Here is a 23380-nt window from a genome sequence, read left to right on the forward strand (position 1 = left end):
CCATCATCGCCATCATCAGCCGTGATCCGTCCACTGCTGGATGGAGGAGACCCTTCACCCAACCCCCCGAGCTGCCGCCTCTCGCGATCCCAGAATGCAACAGGCCGAAAGGAGGAGCTGGGCACGTGCCAGTTGATCCGCACTACGGATGGTGACGGAGATGGCACATCAATGGAAGTCTTGAACCTATCCGATCGTCCTCTCTCGGGCGCCCGCTATGACCTCTCACCCCTCCACCTCTCTGTCCACGTGGGGCCATCATTCGCTTTGAGACGGCTCCGGTTGGGACGTCACCTTAGGGCAGGGGTGGGGAACGTCTGGCCCGCGGGCCGTGTAGGGCCCGCGAAATAATTTGGTGTCTGGCCCTGCCAAGGCAACCGCAGGCGGGACTCGAAATTCAATAATTCTCGGAGCAAACTTGGAAAAGCAGCAACATCATCAACACCAGCTAACATCACACGCCTCGCCAAAGAGAAGCAGTTCCAGCCCATCGCATTAGGGGTGAGTTCATTAAATGTTTGACCAAATATAACGGGCTAATTTTTAAGTTGATAATTTTGTATGGCCCGCGAATGATGTTATCAATATCCAAATGGCACTTGGCAGGAAAAAGGTTCCCCACCCCGGGACTGTAGGGGGTCAGCTGCTTGAGTCACCCGTGCCCAGTCTCCGGCTCGTGCGTGTGTGTGTGTGTGCGTGTGTGTGAGAAGAGATGGAGTGATGTGACACAGGAGGACGTGGAGCTGAGTTGACTTGCCGATGATTGGTACCAGCGGTGTCAAGATCGGCCTCTGTGGAGGAGGCTCGTGAAGGACGCTGCTACTGGGCAGTTGGAGGCAGTCGCCCTCCAGCAACAACGGAGGGCGGAGGCGCGACGCTCAAAACAACGAGCGGAGCGCCGGGTGGCTAAAGCACAGCAAGTTGGCACAGTAGGGGGCACAGGTGGTGCATCAGCCAATCATCTCGGTCATCTCAGTCAGTCGACCCGTGGCACCTGCTGGGTCTGCCCCGTGACCTCCTGCCAGCGGGCGTTCGACACTTCACGTGGCCTCAAGGTGCACTTGGCCTGGCACAAGCTTCGTGGTGACGTCACCGCCACTTAGTGGCGAATGGCGGTTGTTGTGTCTGTGTGTGTTTCTCTCTGTTGGTGTGTGTGTGTCTCTGCGTGTGCGTGCCTGCGTCTCTCTCTCTCTGCCCGTGCGTGTGCGTGTCGCGGGCTCCGTCCCCTGCGCTACGAACCCGGCGACCCGAGTTGGAGTCGTCGTGGGGGGTGCGCGCTGCGCGTGCCGTGGCTCTCACCTCTCCGGGCCCCAGGAATCCCTTGCCAAGAGGCGGTGGCGGCGGCGGTGGCGGCGGCGGTGGCGATGATGCCGTGGGTGCCGTGGCCGAGCCGTACATGGCGTAGGAGCTCTTGTACTCGGCCGGGTAGTAGGCCTCGGCGCGCCACGCACGGCACCCGCACCGACGCACCATGTACACCGCCTGCACAAAGACAAAGGTCCCCCCCCCCCCGCCATGTAGCCTCAGCGGACTGTAGGGGCAAGTGCCGTTAGCGAGCGGCAGCACCTTCGAAGGCCGGCACCGCGCACGACGCCTTTGTCTCCCCAGCGCACCGGGTACTCATTTGAGGCTGAGCCGACTTTGGGCAGTCGCAGGAAGCCGTTCTGAGAGCACCGACCACTGACGCCAGCTACGGTCAGGAATCGAACTCGGGTCAGGAATCGACTCTCACAGCGCAGGGTGATAACCACGGCGCCACCGCTCACCGCCGACAACGCAAAAAGCCGAAACAGCGGAAGGTGCGTTGATCGTTTGAGATCATCGTCACCGGCGTTGGCGTTGGCCGTGAGCGGGAATCGAACTCAGGTTATGTAGCCCCCAGGGACGCCGACTCACTGCACCCCCCCCCCCCCACCATGTCTCCCATCCGCCCGCCCACTCACCCCGCCGATGAACATGACGACGTTGAGGAAAGCCACGATGCTCGTGAGCGCGATGAGCGAGATGGCCCAGGCCGGCAGCGCCGTGGGGGAATCTGTGAGATGGGGAAACGGGGGTTGGGTGGTGGGGGCAGGTGGTGGGGGCAGGTGGGGGGGGGGGTGAGGTGAGGTGAGAGGGGGGTGGGGGTCGGGGGTGCACCGAGAATTCATGGGTTGTTGTGGGGCCGATCCACGCGGTGTCCAGGCACCAATGGGTCAGTAGAACCACCAATGGGTCTAGAGCCACCAATGGGTCTAGAACCACCAATGGGTCTAGAGCCACCAATGGGTCTAGAACCACCAATGGGTCTAGAACCACCAATGGGTCTAGAACCACCAATGGGTCTAGAGCCACCAATGGGTCTAGAACCACCAATGGGTCTAGAACCACCAATGGGTCTAGAACCAGCAATGGGTCTAGAACCACCAATGGGTCTAGAGCCACCAATGGGTCTAGAACCACCAATGGGTCTAGAACCACCAATGGGTCTAGAACCAGCAATGGGTCTAGAACCACCAATGGGTCTAGAGCCACCAATGGGTCTAGAACCACCAATGGGTCTAGAACCAGCAATGGGTCTAGAACCACCAATGGGTCTAGAGCCACCAATGGGTCTAGAGCCACCAATGAGTCTAGAACCACCAATGGGTCTAGAACCACCAATGGGTTTAGAACCACCAATGGGTCTAGAGCCACCAATGGGTCTAGAGCCACCAATGGGTCTAGAACCACCAATGGGTCTAGAACCCCCGATGGGTCTAGAACCACCAATGGGTCTAGAACCCCCGATGGGTCTAGAACCACCAATGGGTCTAGAGCCACCAATGGGTCTAGAACCCCCGATGGGTCTAGAACCCCCGATGGGTCTAGAACCACCAATGGGTCTAGAACCCCCGATGGGTCTAGAACCACCAATGGGTCTAGAGCCACCAATGGGTCTAGAGCCACCAATGGGTCTAGAACCACCAATGGGTCTAGAACCACCAATGGGTCTAGAACCCCCGATGGGTCTAGAACCACCAATGGGTCTAGAACCCCCGATGGGTCTAGAACCACCAATGGGTCTAGAACCACCAATGGGTCTAGAACCACCAATGGGTCTAGAACCACCAATAGGTCTAGAACCACCAATGGGTCTAGAACCCCCGATGGGTCTAGAACCACCAATGGGTCTAGAGCCACCAATGGGTCTAGAACCCCCGATGGGTCTAGAACCACCAATGGGTCTAGAGCCACCAATGGGTTTAGAACCACCAATGGGTCTAGAACCACCAATGGGTCTAGAGCCACCAATGGGTCTAGAGCCACCAATGGGTCTAGAGCCACCAATGGGTCTAGAACCCCCGATGGGTCTAGAACCACCAATGGGTCTAGAGCCACCAATGGGTTTAGAACCACCAATGGGTCTAGAACCCCCGATGGGTCTAGAGCCACCAATGGGTCTAGAGCCACCAATGGGTCTAGAGCCACCAATGGGTTTAGAACCACCAATGGGTTTAGAACCACCAATGAGTCTAGAGCCACCAATGGGTCTAGAGCCACCAATGGGTCTAGAACCACCAATGGGTCTAGAACCACCGATGGGTCTAGAACCACCAATGGGTCTAGAACCACCAATGGGTCTAGAACCACCAATGGGTCTAGAACCACCAATGGGTCTAGAACCACCAATGGGTCTAGAGCCACCGATGGGTCTAGAACCACCAATGGGTCTAGAACCACCAATGGGTCTAGAACCACCGATGGGTCTAGAACCACCAATGGGTCTAGAACCACCAATGGGTCTAGAACCACCGATGGGTCTAGAACCACCAATGGGTCTAGAACCACCAATGGGTCTAGAACCACCAATGGGTCTAGAACCACCAATGGGTCTAGAGCCACCAATGGGTCTAGAGCCACCAATGGGTCTAGAGCCACCAATGGGTCTAGAACCACCAATGGGTTTAGAACCACCGATGGGTCTAGAACCACCAATGGATCTAGAACCACCAATGGGTCTAGAACTACCAATGGGTCTAGAATCACCAATGGGTCGGTAGAACCACCAATGGGTCTAGATCCACCAATGGGTTTAGAACCACCAATGGGTCTAGAACCACCGATGGGTCTAGAACCACCAATGGGTTTAGAACCACCAATGGGTCTAGAGCCACCAATGGGTCTAGAACCACCAATGGGTCTAGAACCACCAATGGGTCTAGAACCCTCGATGGGTCTAGAACCACCAATGGGTCTAGAACCCCCGATGGGTCTATAACCACCAATGGGTCTAGAGCCACCAATGGGTCTAGAGCCACCAATGGGTCTAGAACCCCCGATGGGTCTAGAACCACCAATGGGTCTAGAACCACCAATGGGTCTAGAACCACCAATGGGTCTAGAACCCCCGATGGGTCTAGAACCACCAATGGGTCTAGAGCCACCAATGGGTCTAGAACCCCCGATGGGTCTAGAGCCACCAATGGGTCTAGAGCCACCAATGGGTCTAGAGCCACCAATGGGTCTAGAACCACCAATGGGTCTAGAGCCACCAATGGGTCTAGAGCCACCAATGGGTCTAGAACCCCCGATGGGTCTAGAGCCACCAATGGGTCTAGAACCACCAATGGGTCTAGAACCACCAATGGGTCTAGAACCACCAATGGGTCTAGAACCCCCGATGGGTCTAGAACCACCAATGGGTCTAGAGCCACCAATGGGTCTAGAACCCCCGATGGGTCTAGAGCCACCAATGGGTCTAGAGCCACCAATCGGTCTAGAACCACCAATGGGTCTAGAGCCACCAATGGGTCTAGAGCCACCAATGGGTCTAGAACCACCAATGGGTCTAGAGCCACCAATGGGTCTAGAGCCACCAATGGGTCTAGAACCACCAATGGGTCTAGAACCACCAATGGGTCTAGAGCCACCAATGGGTCTAGAGCCACCAATGGGTCTAGAACCACCAATGGGTCTAGAGCCACCAATGGGTTTAGAACCCCCGATGGGTCTAGAACCACCAATGGGTCTAGAGCCACCAATGGGTCTAGAACCACCAATGGGTCTAGAGCCACCAATGGGTCTAGAGCCACCAATGGGTCTAGAACCCTCGATGGGTCTAGAACCACCAATGGGTCTAGAACCCCCGATGGGTCTAGAACCACCAATGGGTCTAGAGCCACCAATGGGTCTAGAGCCACCAATGGGTCTAGAACCACCAATGGGTCTAGAGCCACCAATGGGTCTAGAACCACCAATGGGTCTAGAACCACCAATGGGTCTATAACCCCCGATGGGTCTAGAACCCCCGATGGGTCTAGAACCACCAATGGGTCTAGAACCCCCGATGGGTCTAGAACCACCAATGGGTCTAGAGCCACCAATGGGTTTAGAACCCCCGATGGGTCTAGAACCACCAATGGGTCTAGAGCCACCAATGGGTCTAGAGCCACCAATGGGTCTAGAACCCCCGATGGGTCTAGAACCACCAATGAGTCTAGAGCCACCAATGGGTTTAGAACCCCCGATGGGTCTAGAACCACCAATGAGTCTAGAGCCACCAATGGGTCTAGAACCCCCGATGGGTCTAGAACCACCAATGGGTCTAGAGCCACCAATGGGTTTAGAACCACCAATGGGTTTAGAACCACCAATGGGTCTAGAGCCACCAATGGGTCTAGAGCCACCAATGGGTCTAGAACCACCAATGGGTCTAGAGCCACCAATGGGTTTAGAACCACCAATGGGTCTAGAGCCACCAATGGGTCTAGAACCACCAATGGGTCTAGAACCACCAATGGGTTTAGAACCACCAATGGGTCTAGAACCACCAATGGGTCTATAACCACCAATGGATCTAGAACCACCAATGGGTCTAGAACTACTAATGGGTCTAGAATCACCAATGGGTCGGTAGAACCACCAATGGGTCTAGAACCACCAATGGGTTTAGAACCACCAATGGGTCTAGAACCACCGATGGGTCTAGAACCCCCACTGGGTCAGTAGAACCCCCGATCAGTCTAGAACCGCCATAAGGGATCGCCCGCGACGTGCGGCCACCACGTGCGCTCACCGGCAAACTCGTCCACGAACATCGCCGAGTCCGTCGTAGCTGACGATGACAACGCCGACTCTGTTGTTGTTGTTGTGGTTGTTGTTGTTGTGGTTGTTGTGGTTGTTGTTGTGGTTGTTGTTGTTGTGGTTGTGGTTGTTGTTGTTGGGAGGGAGACAGATGAAGCGACACGTCACATTCACACAACCACGGCGGTCATTTTTATATATTTTTGTGTATTTGTCGTAATAATAATAATAATTCACATTTGTAAGGAAGGCGTATTCCATCCATAGCTAGAAATGAGCCATCGTGTATGGAGAGAAGAACATATCCGAATATTTATTGCTGGTAGGAACCTCCTAGTTACACCAGCCCACAGGGGATTATTGTGTCCGTCGTGCAGGGAGGGGCTGGGTGGGGAGGGAGGGGCTGGATGGGGAGGGGAGGGTGGGGAGGGGCTGGGTGGGGAGGGTGGGGCTGGGTGGGGAGAGTGGGGAGGGGCTGGGTGGGGAGGGTGGGGAGGGGCTGGGTGAGGAGGGTGGAGAAGGGCTGGGTGGGGAGAGTGGGGCTGGGTGGGGGGTGGGAGGGGTGGGGCTGGGTAGGGAGGGGCTGGTCACCCCGTGGTGCCCTTATAAATCTCAACGTTTAACCTACTCACGCCGGCTTGTGCCCGCCCTCACAGTCGGCCATTTTTGCGGAATACACCACGCCGCCGTTGACCCTGGCCTTTGACCGAGCAACCCAACGTTCCTACCAGCTCCCTCCGCAGGAATGTGTTTACACTGGAGGAGGAATCCGATGAGCTATGAAGCTCTTTATCACAGGCGTTCCAGTCGGGACACGGGGTCAGAACGTTACGACCACAAATACTACGAACGTATAGGAAAGGTAAATAAGTCACTTGAAAAAATAAAACCAAAAAATTATCTAACCAGTCAAAGCCCACTGAGACACCACCAACGATGGCTCGGCGGAGTGGCTTAACAAACAAAACCTGCCGGGTAGACGGCCAAATGTAGCCGGCAGGGGGATCAAGGGCCGCTTAAAGAGGCGAATCTTCAGGACGGGACTTAAAAAAAGCTCTTCGCGACTCCGATTGCTTTAATTTGTATTCGATTTTTGTCAGAGTGTCTGTTGTGACAGCTCAACACGTAGGCTTTCGCAACCAAGAAGAACAAGGAGGATTTCGCCACTAATCTGGCTGTCGCCTGATGATGCCAGTTGTAATTACTGGCGAAACGTCGTAATCAAATCGTGAATGTTGTGGATTTGCTCTCCAACACACAACCAATGTGCTCTACTAGTAACGAATTGGCACGTTCTGTTTACGTGACAAACCTTACTAATTGGCCGTGTCGGGTGGCGGTGGGTTTAGCGACACATTTATATTTACGCGATCTGACCCAGAGAAGACCGACATTATGGATGTTATGACAGCGAGGCGCAGAGACGCTCGTTGTTGCTCCGCGTCGGGAAAATAACCGTCAGCGGTCAACTTCATGCCCTTCCCACAATCCCCCTGTGCTCGAAGTGGTGCCAAAACGGAAATCGTCATTTTGTTGTTGTTGCTGCAACGATAACGTGCGAAGACGGTCTCTTTTACTTTCTCTTTTCTCTAGGATTCAACGAATAGATATGCCGGCAAAAAGAAGAAATTACATTTGCAGGAGGAGAAATTTAAAAGGACAATTTTAAATGAACCGTGGGCAGCATTCTGCTTTCGTTACTTCCACCTCTTGGGGGTCGCTATCAACTGCTACCTCCACCATCAGAGAAGGGCAACAGCATGCGGGCAAGGACAGGACAAGATTGAGTAGGGCCCACCATGACCTCGTGTCCCGTAGAAGACGAGCGAGTGAGTATGGGAGAAGGGCAACAGCGTGCGGGCAAGGACAGGACAAGATTGAGTAGGGCCCACGTGACCTCGTGTCCCGTACAAGAGGAGAGAGTGGGTACGGGAGACGGACAATAGCGTGCGGGCAAGGACAGGACAAGATTGAGTAGGGCCCACCATGACCTCGTGTCCCGTAGAAGAGGAGCGAGTAAGTATGGGAGAAGGGCAACAGTGTGCGGGCAAGGACAGGACAAGATTGAGTAGGGCCCACGTGACCTCGTGTCCCGCACAAGAGGAGCGAGTGAGTATGGGAGAAGGGCAACAGTGTGCGGGCAAGGACAGGACAAGATTGAGTAGGGCCCACGTGACCTCGTGTCCCGTACAAGAGGAGCGAGTGAGTACGGGAGAAGGACAAGGACAGGACAAGATTGAGTCGGGCCCACGTGACCTCGCGTCCCGTACAAGAGGAGCGAGTGGTTACGGGAGAAGGACAACAGCGTGCGGGCAAGGACAGGACAAGATTGAGTAGGGCCCACGTGACCTCGTGTCCCGTAGAAGGGGAGCGAGTGGGTACGGGAGAAGGGCAATAGCGTGCGGTCAAGGACATGACAAGATTGAGGAGGGCCCACCGTGACCTCATGTCACGGTGATTATAAGCGAGTGAGTACCGGAGAAGCGGACGGACGCGGGGTCGAGGGCGAGTCCGCCGAGCTGCGAGCCATCCGCGGTGCGCCGGAAGAACTCGCTGGTGAAGTCGACGCCGGGCGGCAGCGGCGCGCGCAGCCGCACACTCACGGCCACCTTCACCGAGCCCTGCCTGCGGCGGGGGACGAGCAGGCGGCGGTGGCGGCGCAACCGGTGGGTGGTGGTGGTGGGGGGGGACTTTGATAGGGACACGTGGTGATGGTGTCGGTGTTGGTGTCGGTGGTGGTGGTGGTAATAGCGGTGGTCATGGCGGTGATGATGGTGCCGATGGTGGTGGTGTTGGTGATGATCATGATGATGATGGTGGTGGTGGTGGCAGGGCTGATGGTGCTCATGGCGGTGGTGGTGGTGATGGGAGTGATGGTGGTGCCAGTGGTACCGCTGGTAGCGCCGGTAGTGGTGGTGATGGTGATGGTGGTGGTGGTGATGGTAACTCACCAAAAACTGCTGACTTGGCTGCCCAGGTAGAAACTCCGTAGCAGACAGGAGCTGCAGTTTAATTGGGCATCCAGCTGTTCCATCACGCAAAGACAAAGATCCCCCATATAGCCTTAACAGATTATCGGGGCAAGAACTGTTAGCGAGCATCTATGAAGGCCCGAATGGTACACGAGGGGGTGGGTGGCCAACACCACGCCCGGCCGCCTTTGTCTCCCCAGTGCTACACACTGCATCAGGTACTAATTTTAAGGCCGAGTTGACCTAGGGGAGGCCCAGGAACCATTCATATATCCTCCACTAATATTGGTCGCGCGGTGCGCTAACCACTAAGCCACCGCTCCCCCGCACACAAAACTTTTTTGTAATCATCAATGAAGCTTAGAGTTTCAATAATTGCGCATTGCACTGATTAAACATTTGGAACACGAAGAGATGACGATGACGACGATGATGCACCTGTGCCGAACTGTCAGAAGCAGTTCTGTGAAATCTACTTCAGTGGGCCGCCCCTCCCCCCCCGCCCCACCCCCCGCCCACGCTTTGCACGCTCTCACCTCGTCCGTCACCTCCTTCTCGAGAGTTCGGAATTCTGGCGACGTCTGGTCCAACAGCGCCGGCAGGAACACGCGGTTGAGAACGCGGAAGCTCACGAAGAGCTCGAAGGAGGAGTCCGACGACGACGACGAGGATGAGGATGATGATGAGGAGGAGGAGGATGAGGAGGAGGAGGATGAGGAGGAGGATGCCACCGCCGATGACGGAGCCTCCAGTGAAGACGGCTCTGACGAGGTGAACGCGAAAGCGGAAGTCGCCGATGAGGTTTCGGGTGGCTCTAACGAAGGCGCCGTTGATGATGATAACGACGATGACGATGATATTGGTGACAATGATGACGATAATGATAATGACGATGGTGACGATGATAATGGTGACGATGATGACGATAATGATAATGACGATGGTGACGATGATGGTGATGACGATGGTGACGATGGCGACGATGACGATGATAATTGTGACGATGATAATGACGATGATGATGATGATGACGGTGATGACGATGATGACGACGATGACGATGATGTCTCTGACACCGTTGTCGGCGACGAGAGTGGCTCTGAAGAGGAGAGCACCGGCGAAGGCGTCTGCAGAGGGGACATCGCCGGAGACGTCGCCGATGAAGAGGTTTCTGGCGAGAGGGACATCACCGACGAGGAGGAGGAGGAGGCCTCTGAAACCATCTCCACTGCTGAGGAGGCGGTCTCTACAGAGGACGTCTCAAACGAGGCGTCTGGCGGTAGCGTCGCCAGCGACGAGGCCCCTAACGAAGGCGCCGCTGTTGTCGTCACCGACGAGGAGGAGAACGTCGCTGACGAGGAGGCGGTCGATGACTCCACCACCGCCGTCGTTGCCGCTACCGCTGACGAAGGCCCCTCCGGTGGGGACGTCGCCGTGGGAGCCGACGACATCGACTCCATCGGTGCCACCCGCGTCCGCACGTCGGAAGGAATCAAGGACGGCGACGACGACGTGGCCAGGATGGACAACTCGGACGACTCCTCCTGCTGCTGCTGCTGCAGCTCGAACGGCCGTGCGCTCGCGGCGGCCGCGGGAGACGCGGACGGCGCCGCCTCGTCGGGGAGGGTGGCCGAGCCGCCTCCTTCTTCCACCGGCGGCGGCGGCGACAATTCGGCGGCGACCTCCGAACTCTCGGCGCGGCGCCCGTCCGACGCCACGGAGGAGGTCGTCTTCGCCGTGGCGGCGCCGAGAACCGCGGCCGCGTCCCCCGAGGAGAGGCCCTCCGCGGACGCGGAGCGGGCGGGGAGGGCGGCCGCCGTCGGATCAGTGGAGCCGCCCCCCTCCCGCGGGCCCCGGCCTCCGACGCCGGGCGAGGTCGCGTCGCCCCCGGCCCGCGTGGCCGCGAGGCCGGGCGGCGGCGGCGAGGGGCTCGGAGAAATCTGGGCTGCCGAATTAATCGTCGAATCGCCCTCCTCCGCCTCATCATCGTCGTCACCGCCGCCGCCCACACCGATTCCAGCCGGGAGATTTGGGCGTGGCGCGGTTGGCAAGGTGTCCGACGATGAGCCGGGCATATCCGACGAGGTGTCGACATCGGTTGAGGCGTCCGTAGCGGTGTTCAAGAAGGTGTCTCCTGTAAGGGTGGCCGACGATCCGTCCGTAGTGGTGGTATCCGACGAGGTGCCTACGGGAGTGTCCGATGAGGTGTCGGACAACTCGCTGAGCTTGTCCGAAGAGGCATCGGAAAGGCCGTCCGACGAGGGGTCTGCAGCAGCATGGGGCGGGGCGTCTGTCGCAGTGGCGGACGAGGTGGTGAGCGCGTCCGTAGCGGCGTCCGTAGCGGCGTCCGACGAGGTGCCCCCCGGAGCGTCCGACGAGGTCGCCGCCACCTCGTCGGAGGCCGCTGCGTTGGTCACGTGACCCTCAGTGGTCACGTGACCACCTGGCGGCGGGGACGTGGCTGGGACAGCGGTCGTCATGGTCGCGGTGGTCGACGCCGCGGCGCAGAAGTCGCCCACGAGCCCTGGAAGGAACAAAAGGAGGGGCGGCCGCGCGGTGCGGGGGGTCAGAGGTCGCGCAGCCACCTCCGCTCAGAGCTGGCGGCGTTCCAAGCCGGGTGTCGGCTCCAACCACAGCGGTGGTGGTGATGATGATGGTGGTGATGATGGTGGTGGGGATGGTGGTGGTGATGATGATGATGATGATGGGGGTGATGGTGATGATGATGATGGTGGTGGTTTGGTAGTATTGGCGGTAGTGATGATGGTGGTGGTGGTGATGATGATGGTGATGATGATGGTGGTGGTGATGGTGGTGATGATGATGATGGTGGTGATGAAGGTGGTAGTGGTGGTGATGATGATGGTGGTGGTGGTGGTGGTGATGATGGTGATGATGATGGTGGTGGTAATGGTGGTGATGATGATGATGGTGATGATGGTGGTGGTGATGAAGGTGGTAGTGGTGGTGGTGGTGGTGGTGATGATGATGATGATGGTGATGATGATGATGATGGTGGTGATGGTGATGATGGTGGTGGTGATGGTGGTGATGATGATGATGGTGGTGATGAAGGTGGTAGCGGCGGTGGTGGTGGTTATCATCGTAATAACAACGCGACATTGAATGCATTTTCACCGCTAAATTTCAATGAAATTCCAATTGCTGCTGAGATCTCGGGGGAGTGAGGTGGCGGGTGGTGGGGGGTGGGGGGCGTGGGGGATACCCCGCCCCCCTCCACCACCCGCGATCCACCGCGCTCGCGCACAGCCCCCCCCTCGTCCCTGCCGAGAACACTCGGGCCGCAGAAGAGCGGCACGGTGACGTCGTGGTGACGTCATCATCATCGGTGGTTATCATCATGATAACCACCGATGTAAGTCTATAGGTCTCTGTGTGAGTCTATGGGTCTCTGTGTGAGTCTATGGGTCTCTGTGTGAGTCTATGGGTCTGGGTTAGTCTATGGGTGTTTGTGTGAGTCTATGGGTCTCTGTGTGAGTCTATGGGTCTCTGTGTGAGTCTATGGGTCTGGGTTAGTCTATGGGTGTTTGTGTGAGTCTATGGGGCTCTGTGTGAGTCTATGGGTCTCTGTGTGAGTCTATGGGTCTCTGTGTGAGTCTATGGGTCTGGGTTAGTCTATGGGTGTTTGTGTGAGTCTATGGGTCTCTGTGTGAGTCTATGGGTCTCTGTGTGAGTCTATGGGTCTGGGTTAGTCTATGGGTGTTTGTGTGAGTCTATGGGTCTCTGTGTGAGTCTATGGGTCTCTGTGTGAGTCTATGGGTCTCTGTGTGAGTCTATGGGTCTGGGTTAGTCTATGGGTGTTTGTGTGAGTCTATGGGTCTCTGTGTGAGTCTATGGGTCTCTGTGTGAGTCTATGGGTCTCTGTGTGAGTCTATGGGTCTGGGTTAGTCTATGGGTGTTTGTGTGAGTCTATGGGTCTCTGTGTGAGTCTATGGGTCTCTGTGTGAGTCTATGGGTCTGGGTTAGTCTATGGGTGTTTGTGTGAGTCTATGGGTCTCTGTGTGAGTCTATGGGTCTCTGTGTGAGTCTATGGGTCTCTGTGTGAGGCTATGGGTCTCTGTGTGGGTCTATGGGTCTCTGTGTGAGTCTATGGGTCTGGGTTAGTCTATGGGTGTTTGTGTGAGTCTATGGGTCTCTGTGTGAGTCTATGGGTCTCTGTGTGAGTCTATGGGTCTCTGTGTGAGTCTATGGGTCTGGGTTAGTCTATGGGTGTTTGTGTGAGTCTATGGGTCTCTGTGTGAGTCTATGGGTCTCTGTGTGAGTCTATGGGTCTCTGTGTGAGGCTATGGGTCTCTGTGTGAGTCTATGGGTCTCTGTGTGAGTCTATGGGTCTGGGTTAGTCTATGGGTGTTTGTGTGAGTCTATGGGTCTCTGTGTGAGTCTATGGGTCTCTGTGTGAGTCTATGGGTCTCTTTGTGAGTATATGGGTCTCTGTGTGAGTCTATGGGTCTCTGTGTGAGTCTATGGGTCTGGGTTAGTCTATGGGTGTTTGTGTGAGTCTATGGGTCTCTGTGTGAGTCTATGGGTCTCTGTGTGAGTCTATGGGTCTCTGTATGAGTTTATGGGTCTCTGTGTACGTCTATGGGTCTCTGTGTGAGTCTATGGGTCTCTGTGTGAGGCTATGGGTCTCTGTGTGAGTCTATGGGTCTCTGTGTGAGTCTATGGGTCCCTGTGTGAGTCTACGGGTCTCTGTGTGAGTCTATGGGTCTCTGTGTGAGGCTATGGGTCTCTGGGTGAGTCTATGGGTCTCTGTGTGAGTCTATGGGTCTCTGTGTGAGTCTATGGGTCTCTGTGTGAGGCTATGGGTCTCTGTGTGAGTCTATGGGTCTCTGTGTGAGGCTATGGGTCTCTGGGTGAGTCTATGGGTCTCTGTGTGAGTCTATGGGTCTCTATGTGAGTCTATGGGTCTCTGTGTGAGGCTATGGGTCTCTGTGTGAGTCTATAGGTCTCTGTGTGAGTCTATGGGTCTCTGTGTGAGTCTATGGGTCTCTGTGTGAGTCTATGGGTCTCTGTGTGAGGCTATGGGTCTTTGTGTGAGTCTATGGGTCTCTGTGTGAGCCTATGGGTCTGGGTTAGTCTATGGGTGTTTGTGTGAGTCTATGGGTCTCTGTGTGAGTCTATGGGTCTCTGTGTGAGTCTATGGGTCTCTTTGTGAGTCTATGGGTCTCTGTGTGAGTCTATGGGTCTGGGTTAGTCTATGGGTGTTTATGTGAGTCTATGGGTCTCTGTGTGAGTCTATGGGTCTCTGTGTGAGTCTATGGGTCTGGGTTAGTCTATGGGTGTTTGTGTGAGTCTATGGGTCTCTGTGTGAGTCTATGGGTCTCTGTGTGAGTCTATGGGTCTCTGTGTGAGGCTATGGGTCTCTGTGTGAGTCTATGGGTCTCTGTGTGAAGCTATGGGTCTCTGGGTGAGTCTATGGGTCTCTGTGTGAGTCTATGGGTCTCTGTGTGAGTCTATGGGTCTCTGTGTGAGGCTATGGGTCTCTGTGTGAGTCTATGGGTCTCTGTGTGAGGCTATGGGTCTCTGGGTGAGTCTATGGGTCTCTGTGTGAGTCTATGGGTCTCTATGTGAGTCTATGGGTCTCTGTGTGAGGCTATGGGTCTCTGTGTGAGTCTATGGGTCTCTGTGTGAGTCTATGGGTCTCTGTGTGAGTCTATGGGTTTATGTGTGAGTCTATAGGTCTCTGTGTGAGTCTAAAAGTCTCTGTGTGAGTCTATGGGTCTCTGTGTGAGTCTATGGGTCTATGTGTGAGTCTATGGGTCTCTGTGTGAGTCTATGGGTCTGGGTTAGTCTATGGGTGTTTGTGTGAGTCTATGGGTCTCTGTGTGAGTCTATGGGTCTCTGTGTGAGTCTATGGGTCTCTGTGTGAGGCTATGGGTCTCTGTGTGAGTCTATGGGTCTCTGTGTGAGTCTATGGGTCTGGGTTAGTCTATGGGTGTTTGTGTGAGTCTATGGGTCTCTGTGTGAGTCTATGGGTCTCTGTGTGAGTCTATGGGTCTCTTTGTGAGTATATGGGTCTCTGTGTGAGTCTATGGGTCTCTGTGTGAGTCTATGGGTCTGGGTTAGTCTATGGGTGTTTGTGTGAGTCTATGGGTCTCTGTGTGAGTCTATGAGTCTCTGTGTGAGTCTATGGGTCTCTGTATGAGTTTATGGGTCTCTGTGTACGTCTATGGGTCTCTGTGTGAGTCTATGGGTCTCTGTGTGAGGCTATGGGTCTCTGTGTGAGTCTATGGGTCTCTGTGTGAGTCTATGGGTCCCTGTGTGAGTCTACGGGTCTCTGTGTGAGTCTATGGGTCTCTGTGTGAGGCTATGGGTCTCTGGGTGAGTCTATGGGTCTCTGTGTGAGTCTATGGGTCTCTGTGTGAGTCTATGGGTCTCTGTGTGAGGCTATGGGTCTCTGTGTGAGTCTATGGGTCTCTGTGTGAGGCTATGGGTCTCTGGGTGAGTCTATGGGTCTCTGTGTGAGTCTATGGGTCTCTATGTGAGTCTATGGGTCTCTGTGTGAGGCTATGGGTCTCTGTGTGAGTCTATAGGTCTCTGTGTGAGTCTATGGGTCTCTGTGTAAGTCTATGGGTCTCTGTGTGAGTCTATGGGTCTCTGTGTGAGTCTATGGGTCTCTGTGTGAGGCTATGGGTCTTTGTGTGAGTCTATGGGTCTCTGTGTGAGCCTATGGGTCTGGGTTAGTCTATGGGTGTTTGTGTGAGTCTATGGGTCTCTGTGTGAGTCTATGGGTCTCTGTGTGAGTCTATGGGTCTCTTTGTGAGTCTATGGGTCTCTGTGTGAGTCTATGGGTCTGGGTTAGTCTATGGGTGTTTATGTGAGTCTATGGGTCTCTGTGTGAGTCTATGGGTCTCTGTGTGAGTCTATGGGTCTGGGTTAGTCTATGGGTGTTTGTGTGAGTCTATGGGTCTCTGTGTGAGTCTATGGGTCTCTGTGTGAGTCTATGGGTCTCTGTGTGAGGCTATGGGTCTCTGTGTGAGTCTATGGGTCTCTGTGTGAAGCTATGGGTCTCTGGGTGAGTCTATGGGTCTCTGTGTGAGTCTATGGGTCTCTGTGTGAGTCTATGGGTCTCTGTGTGAGGCTATGGGTCTCTGTGTGAGTCTATGGGTCTCTGTGTGAGGCTATGGGTCTCTGGGTGAGTCTATGGGTCTCTGTGTGAGTCTATGGGTCTCTATGTGAGTCTATGGGTCTCTGTGTGAGGCTATGGGTCTCTGTGTGAGTCTATGGGTCTCTGTGTGAGTCTATGGGTCTCTGTGTGAGTCTATGGGTTTATGTGTGAGTCTATAGGTCTCTGTGTGAGTCTAAAAGTCTCTGTGTGAGTCTATGGGTCTCTGTGTGAGTCTATGGGTCTATGTGTGAGTCTATGGGTCTCTGTGTGAGTCTATGGGTCTCTGTGTGAGGCTATGGGTCTCTGTGTGAGTCTATGGGTCTCTGTGTGAGGCTATGGGTCTCTGTGTGAGTCTATGGGTCTCTGTGTGAGTCTATGGGTCTCTGTGTGAGTCTATAGGTCTCTGTGTGAGTCTACGGGTCTCTGTGTGAGTCTATGGGTCTCTGTGGGAGTATATAGGTCTCTGTGTGAGTCTATGGGTCTCTGTGTGAGTCTATAGGTCTCTGTGTGAGTCTATAGGTCTCTGTGTGAGTCTATGGGTCTCTGTGTGAGTCTATGGGTCTCTCTCTATGGGTTGATAGACGCTGGCTACAGCGACGCTGTCACTCAAGTGTCACTTAGGTATCGCGCAAATAATAGAAATACCAATTATTATTACAACTGGATTTTCCAACATCAACATCAGCCATACAAAGAATATAAATCCGTAGATTTACACCGAGACTCATAGAATCACATAGATACCCTTAGCCTGACAGAAACCCGTAGACTCACACAGAGGACCCGTAGACTCACATAGAGACCCGTAGACTCACATAGACACCCGTAGACTCACACACACACAGAGATGCACACACACACACACAAACAGATGCACACACACACACAGACAGAGATGCACACACACATACACACACAAACAGATGCACACACACACACACAGATGCACACACACACAGAGATACACTCACACAGAGATGCACACACACACAGAGATGCATACACACACACTCAGATGCACACACACACACAAACAGATGCACACACACAGAGATGCACACACACATACACACACAAACAGATACACACACACACACACAGATGCACACACACACAGAGATACACTCACACAGAGATGCACACACACACAGAGATGCATACACACACACAGAGATGCACACACACACAGATGCATACACACACACAGAGATGCACACACACACACACAGAGATGCACACACAAACAGATGCACACACACACACAGAGATGCACACACACACAAAAACAGATGCACACACCCACAGAGATGCACACACACAGAGATGCACACACACACAGAAATGCACACACACAGAGATGCACACACACACACAAAGGCCCCCTCGTGTAGCCTACATTGACTGTTGGGGTAAGTGGGAGCGGTGGTGCAGTGGTTAGCACGCCGTTCTTTGAACCCGGCGGCCCGAGTTCAATTCCCGGCCGCAGCTACCATCAGTGACGAGGGTTCTCTGGACCAATGCGCAAAGACATCGTCAGTGGGGAGACAAAGGAGGTGCATCCGGGCGTCAGCCACACCACCACCCCCCACTCGTGCGCTGTGCCGGCCTCAACAGCTGCTCGGAAACAGGAATTGCCCCAACGCGGACGCACAAATGCACCCACGCACCCACGCACGAACTTACGCACCCACGCACGAACCCACGCACCCACGAACTCACGCACCCACGAACTCACGCACCCACCCACGCACCCACGCACCCACCCCGCACCCACGCACCCACCCACACACCCACGCACCCACCCATGAACCCACGCACCCACCCACCCACGAACCCACGCATGCACCCACGCACCCACCCACGAACCCACCCACGCACCCACCCACGCACCCACCCACGCACCCACCCACACACCCACGCAACCACCCACGAACTTACGCACCCACACACGAACCCACGCACCCACGAACTCACGCACCCACGAACTCACGCACCCACCCACGCACCCACCCCGCACCCACGCACCCACCCATGAACCCACGCACCCACCCACCCACGAACCCACGCACGCACCCACGCACCCACCCACGAACCCACCCACGCACCCACCCACGCACCCACCCACCCACGCACCCACCCACACACCCACGCACCCACCCACGAACCTACCCACGAACCCACGCACGCACCCAGGCACCCACGAACCCACGCACGCACCCACCCACCCACGAACCCACCCACGCACCCACGCACCCACCCACGCACCCACCCACGCACCCACCCACGAACCCACGCACCCACCAACGAACCCACGCACCCACCCAGGCACCCACCCACCCACGAACCCACGCACCCACCCACGAACCCACGAACCCACGCACGCACCCACTCACGCACCCACCCACACACACACACCCACACACCCACGCACACACCCACGCACCCACCCATGAACCCACACACCCACCCACGAACCCCACGCACCCACGAACTCACCCACGAACGCACCCATGCACCCACGCACGAACCCACACACCCACCCACGCACCCACGCATGCACCCACCCACGAACCCCACGCACCCACCCACGCACGCACCCACGCACGCACCCACCCACGAACCCACGCACGCACCCACGCACGCACGCACCCACGTACGCACCTACCCACGCGACCCACCCACGAACCCACGCACCCACGCACGCACCCACCCACGAACCCACGCACCCACCCACGCACCCACGCACGCACCCGTGTGTGTGTGTATGTGTGCCTCCTCCACTCACCGCACTGCATCGCCACGCACAGCGCCAGCATCACCAGCATCGGCCTCCTCCTCCTCCGCCGCTGCGCGAGCGGTGACCGAGGGGGGTCCCATCGCCCACACGAGCGCCGGGGACTTGGCGGCGTGAGTGGGGGGTCCACGCGGCACGGGACACCACGCGGCACGGGACACCACGTGGCAGGCACGCAGAGGGAACGACTCCTCGAAGGACGCCTCCGTGTCCCCTGCTCGGAGCTGCCCCCCCCCAATCCGCCCCCCCGCTGCCCCCCGTCCGCTGGGGATGTCCGCGCGATGTCCGAGCCTGGAGGCGCGGGAACCCGCGGGGAGAGCGACCAGCAGCCGATCGGTTGTAACTCTCGCTCACTCTCTCGCTATCTCTCTCGATATCTCATTCGCTATCTCTCTCGCTCGCTCTCCCACTCCCACTCTCCCGCCCGCTCGCTCTCTCTTCGCTCGCTTCGATTTGCCTTCAAGCCGGTGGACGCGCGCTCTCAATTTTTCTCGCGCTCGTTGTCCACGAAGATGCCGATTTCTCTTTGCTTTGCCTCCGATTTCGGTTTCCCGATTTGCTCGCGCGGCGACCGCCACCGCCAGCGACCGGCAGCAGCTGAGACTGTGGGGGGGGAGGGGGGGGGGGCGACTGGGATTGAGAGACAGGGAGAGAGAGACAGGGATAGAGAGACAGGGATAGAGAGAATGGGGGGTGGGAGAGCGACTGGATGGAGAGAATGGGGGGGGGAGAGCGACTGAGATGGAGAGAATGGGGAGGGGGGGGGGAGCGACTGGGATGGAGAGACAGGGAGAGAGAGACAGGGATAGAGAGAATGGGAGAGAGAGACAGGGATAGAGAGACAGGGATGGAGAGACAGGGATAGAGAGACGGGATAGAGAGAATGGGGGGTGGGGAGAGCGACTGGATGGAGAGAATGGGGGGGAGAGCGACTGAGATGGAGAGAATGGGGAGGGGGGGGGGGCGACTGGGATGGAGAGACTGCGAGAGCTCCTCCTGACAAAGAGAGATCGCGCGCGGCACGAGCAGAGAAGAGCGAGAGAGGGTGGGAGAGAGAGAGGGGGTGGGAGAGCAGTGTGGAGCAGGGCAGGCAAGAGAGAGAGAGCGAGCGAGGTGTGTGGAGAGAGCAGGGGAGAGTGAGAGAGAGACACAGGGAGAGCGAGAGAGACACACAGGGAGAGCGAGATAACGGGAGGGGAGAGTGGGGCTAGCGAGAGAGGCAGAGAGAGTGTGTGTGTGTGGAGAGCAGGGAGAGTGTGAGAGAGAGTGAGCGAGAGGTGGGGGTTTACATATAGCAAAATTTAAAAAAAAAATTACGAAATGATGAACGAAGCAAAGTGCCGACTACACCGAGCATCTTCTTGTTTCCACTGAGCGTAAAAAAAGAGAGAGATAACGGGAGGGAGAGTGGGGCTAGCGAGAGAGACAGAGAGAGGTGTGTGTGTGTGTGTGGAGAGCAGGGAGAGTGTGAGAGAGAGGCAGGGAGAGTGTGAGAGAGAGGCAGGGATAGTGGGGCTAGCGAGAGAGCGAGAGAGGCAGAGAAAGGCAGAGAGAGCAGAGCGAGAGGGGTGGACAGGGCATTCGCCACGAGGGGTTTGTGCTGAGTCGACCTCAGGGTGCCACGGAGGACCCCTGCAGGGTGGGGGGGGGGGGGGGGCGAGGGGGTTGGGTGGGGGGGGACGAGGGGGCTGAGTGGGGGTAGGGGAGCAGGGAAGGCCTGGGGGGTCGTGTCCTGCAAACGGATTGATTTTTCATGGCACCGGTACATGGACACACACACACACACGTACACACACACAGGTACACACACAGGTAGACTAACACACACACACTGGGAGATACACACAGGTAGACACACACACCGGTACATGGACACACCGGTACATGGACACACACACACCCGTAGATACACCACACACCGGTACATACACACACCTGCCCATAGACACACACACAGACTGGTACATAGACACACACACTGGTACATCGCCTTAACAGATGTTTGGCACATATGAAGGCCGGCACGGCACACGAGGGGGGTGGGTGGCCAGCGCCACAATCGGCCGCCTTTGTCTCCCCATTGGCGATGATTTGTACACACCGCACCAGGTACTCATTTGAGGCTGAGTCGACCTAGGGGAGGCCCAGAACCGGTTCCGATAATCGTCATTGGTGTTGGCCGTGAGCGGGAATCGAACCCGGGTCGCCAGGTTCGTAGCGCAGCGTAACGCGCAAACCGCTACACCACCGCTGGTGGTGGTGGCGGTGGGTGGTGGCGGTGATGGCGTTGGTGGTGGCGGTGGTGGCGGGCGGTGGTGGTGGCGGTGATGGCGTTGGTGGTGGCGGTGGTGGCGGCGGTGGTGGTGGCGGTGATGGCGTTGGTGGTGGCGGTGGTGGCGGTGGTGGTCGTGGCGGTGGCGGTGGTGGTGGCGGTGATGGCGTTGGTGGTGGCGGTGGTGGCGGTGGTGGTCGTGGCGGGTGGCGGTGGTGGTGGCGGTGATGGCGTTGGTGGTGGCGGTGGTGGCGGTGGCGGTGGCGGGTGGTGGTGGCGGTGGTGGTGGCGGTGGTGGTGGTGGTCGTGGCGGTGGCGGTGGTGGGGCGGTGATGGCGTTGGTGGTGGCGGTGATGGCGTTGGTGGTGGCGGTGGTGGTCGTGGCGGTGGCGGTGGTGGTGGCGGTGGTGGTGGCGGTGGCGGTGGTGGTGATGGTGATGGTGGCGGTGGTGGCGGTGGTGACGCCAGTGACAGATCAACAGTCGTTTTTTTTTTGTCGCCAAAAGTGAAAATCTTTCGAACCCGACATTCTGTCCGCGACGCGAGCGACGCTGCGACGCTGCGTCGCGGCGTGGCAGGGGACGTGCACAGCGACTCCACGACGACACCAACAATGCCCCCCTTTGTTTTATCCCGGCAGGGGGGGGGGGGGCAGCGCTACAGAGGAGAGCCACCGAGGGATAGGGAGCGACGCGATCGGTTCCGCGATGATCGCGAAATGTTGGCAGCAGCTTGGAGGGGAGGGGGGGGGTAAGGAGGCTTTGATCCCGGCAGCTGATTGATCACAGCTCATTGACGATGACGACGATGGTGATGATGATCATGATGATGGTGATGATGATGGTGATGATGATGGTGATCATGATGGTGATGATGGTGATGATGGTCGTGATGATGATCATGATGATGATGATCATGATGATGGTGGTGATCATGATGATGATGGTAGTGATGATGATGGTGATGATGGTGGTGATGATGATGATCATGATGATGATGATGGTGGTGGTGATGATGGTGATGATGGTGATGGTGGTGGTGATGGTGGTGGTGATGGTGATGATGATGCTTATGGTGATGATGATCATGATGATAATGGTGATGATGATCATGATGATGATGGTGGTGGTGATGATGGTGATGGTGGTGGTGATGGTGGTGGTGATGGTGATGATGATGCTTATGGTGATGATGATCATGATGATGATGGTGATGATGATCATGATGGTCGTGATGATGACCATGATGATGATGATGATGGTGGTGATCATGATGATGATGGTGGTGATGATGATGGTGGTGATGATGATCATGATGGTCGTGATGATGATCATGATTGGTGGTGATGATGGTGATGATAATGATGATGATTATGGTGATGATGATCATGATCATGATGGTGATGATCATGATGGTGATCATGATCATGATGATGGTGATGATCATGGTGGTGGTGTTGATGGTGAAGGTGGTGATGATGATCCTGATGATGATCATGATGATGGTGATGATCACGATGGCGATTACCTAGCATGGGGACAGTCTCAACGAGAGTCTCCACTCTCCCTGCCCCAGGAGAGTCGTGGGCATTGTGGTGGAGGTGGTGGAGGTGGTGGAGGTGGTGGTGGTGGGGGGGGGGGAGGTTTGGCCGATGACTCTCACGAGCACGTTTTGGGGAACGCTTCGGGAAACGTTTCACTTCCACCGCGGCCGTTCGCGCGAAGTCGCCTCCCGCGCGCGTCAAATCGGCGTACGAATTGGCCGTGCAAATCGGGGGGGGAGGGGGAGGGGAGGGGAGGGGGTAGAGGAGGGGAGGGGAGGGGGAAGGGGCAGGGGAGGGAGAGGGGAGGGGGAGGGGGAGGGGGGTAGGGGAGGGGAGGGGGAGGGAGGGGAGGGGAGGGGAGGGGGGTGGGGAGGGGAGGGGAGGGGTAGAGGAGGGGAGGGGGAGGGGGAAGGGCAGGGGAGGGAGAGGGGAGGGGGAGGGGAGGGGTAGGGGGAGGGGAGGGGGAGGGAGGGGGAGGAGGTAGGGGAGGGGGAGGGAGGGGAGGAAGGGGAGGGGAGGGGTAGAGGAGGGGAGGGGTAGGGAGGGGGAGGGAGGGCAGGGGGAGGGGAGGGGGTGGGGAGGGGGGAGGGGGAGGGGGCGGGGAGGGAGTTTCTAATCGAGCTGA

At 56.7% G+C, this 23380-nt stretch overlaps 1 protein-coding gene across 1 annotated transcript; it reads right to left on the reverse strand.

The window, feature by feature from the left end:
- Window positions 1-294: 294 nt before the first annotated feature.
- On the reverse strand, window positions 295-19231 carry LOC144739524 (uncharacterized; the record flags this gene model as incomplete). The annotated part of the gene is made up of 8 exons (XM_078622467.1): window positions 295-365; window positions 1300-1482; window positions 1944-2035; window positions 6038-6097; window positions 8522-8670; window positions 8997-9070; window positions 9554-11541; window positions 18932-19231. Coding segments are annotated over 8 exons (2917 nt in total), but the record flags the coding sequence as incomplete, so codon positions are not given.
- Window positions 19232-23380: the final 4149 nt, after the last annotated feature.

The sequence above is a fragment of the Lampetra planeri genome, unplaced genomic scaffold (genome assembly GCF_965212315.1).
Source record: "Lampetra planeri unplaced genomic scaffold, kcLamPlan1.2.h2 scaffold_1548, whole genome shotgun sequence".
In the NCBI taxonomy this organism is placed as follows: Eukaryota; Metazoa; Chordata; class Hyperoartia; order Petromyzontiformes; family Petromyzontidae; genus Lampetra; species Lampetra planeri.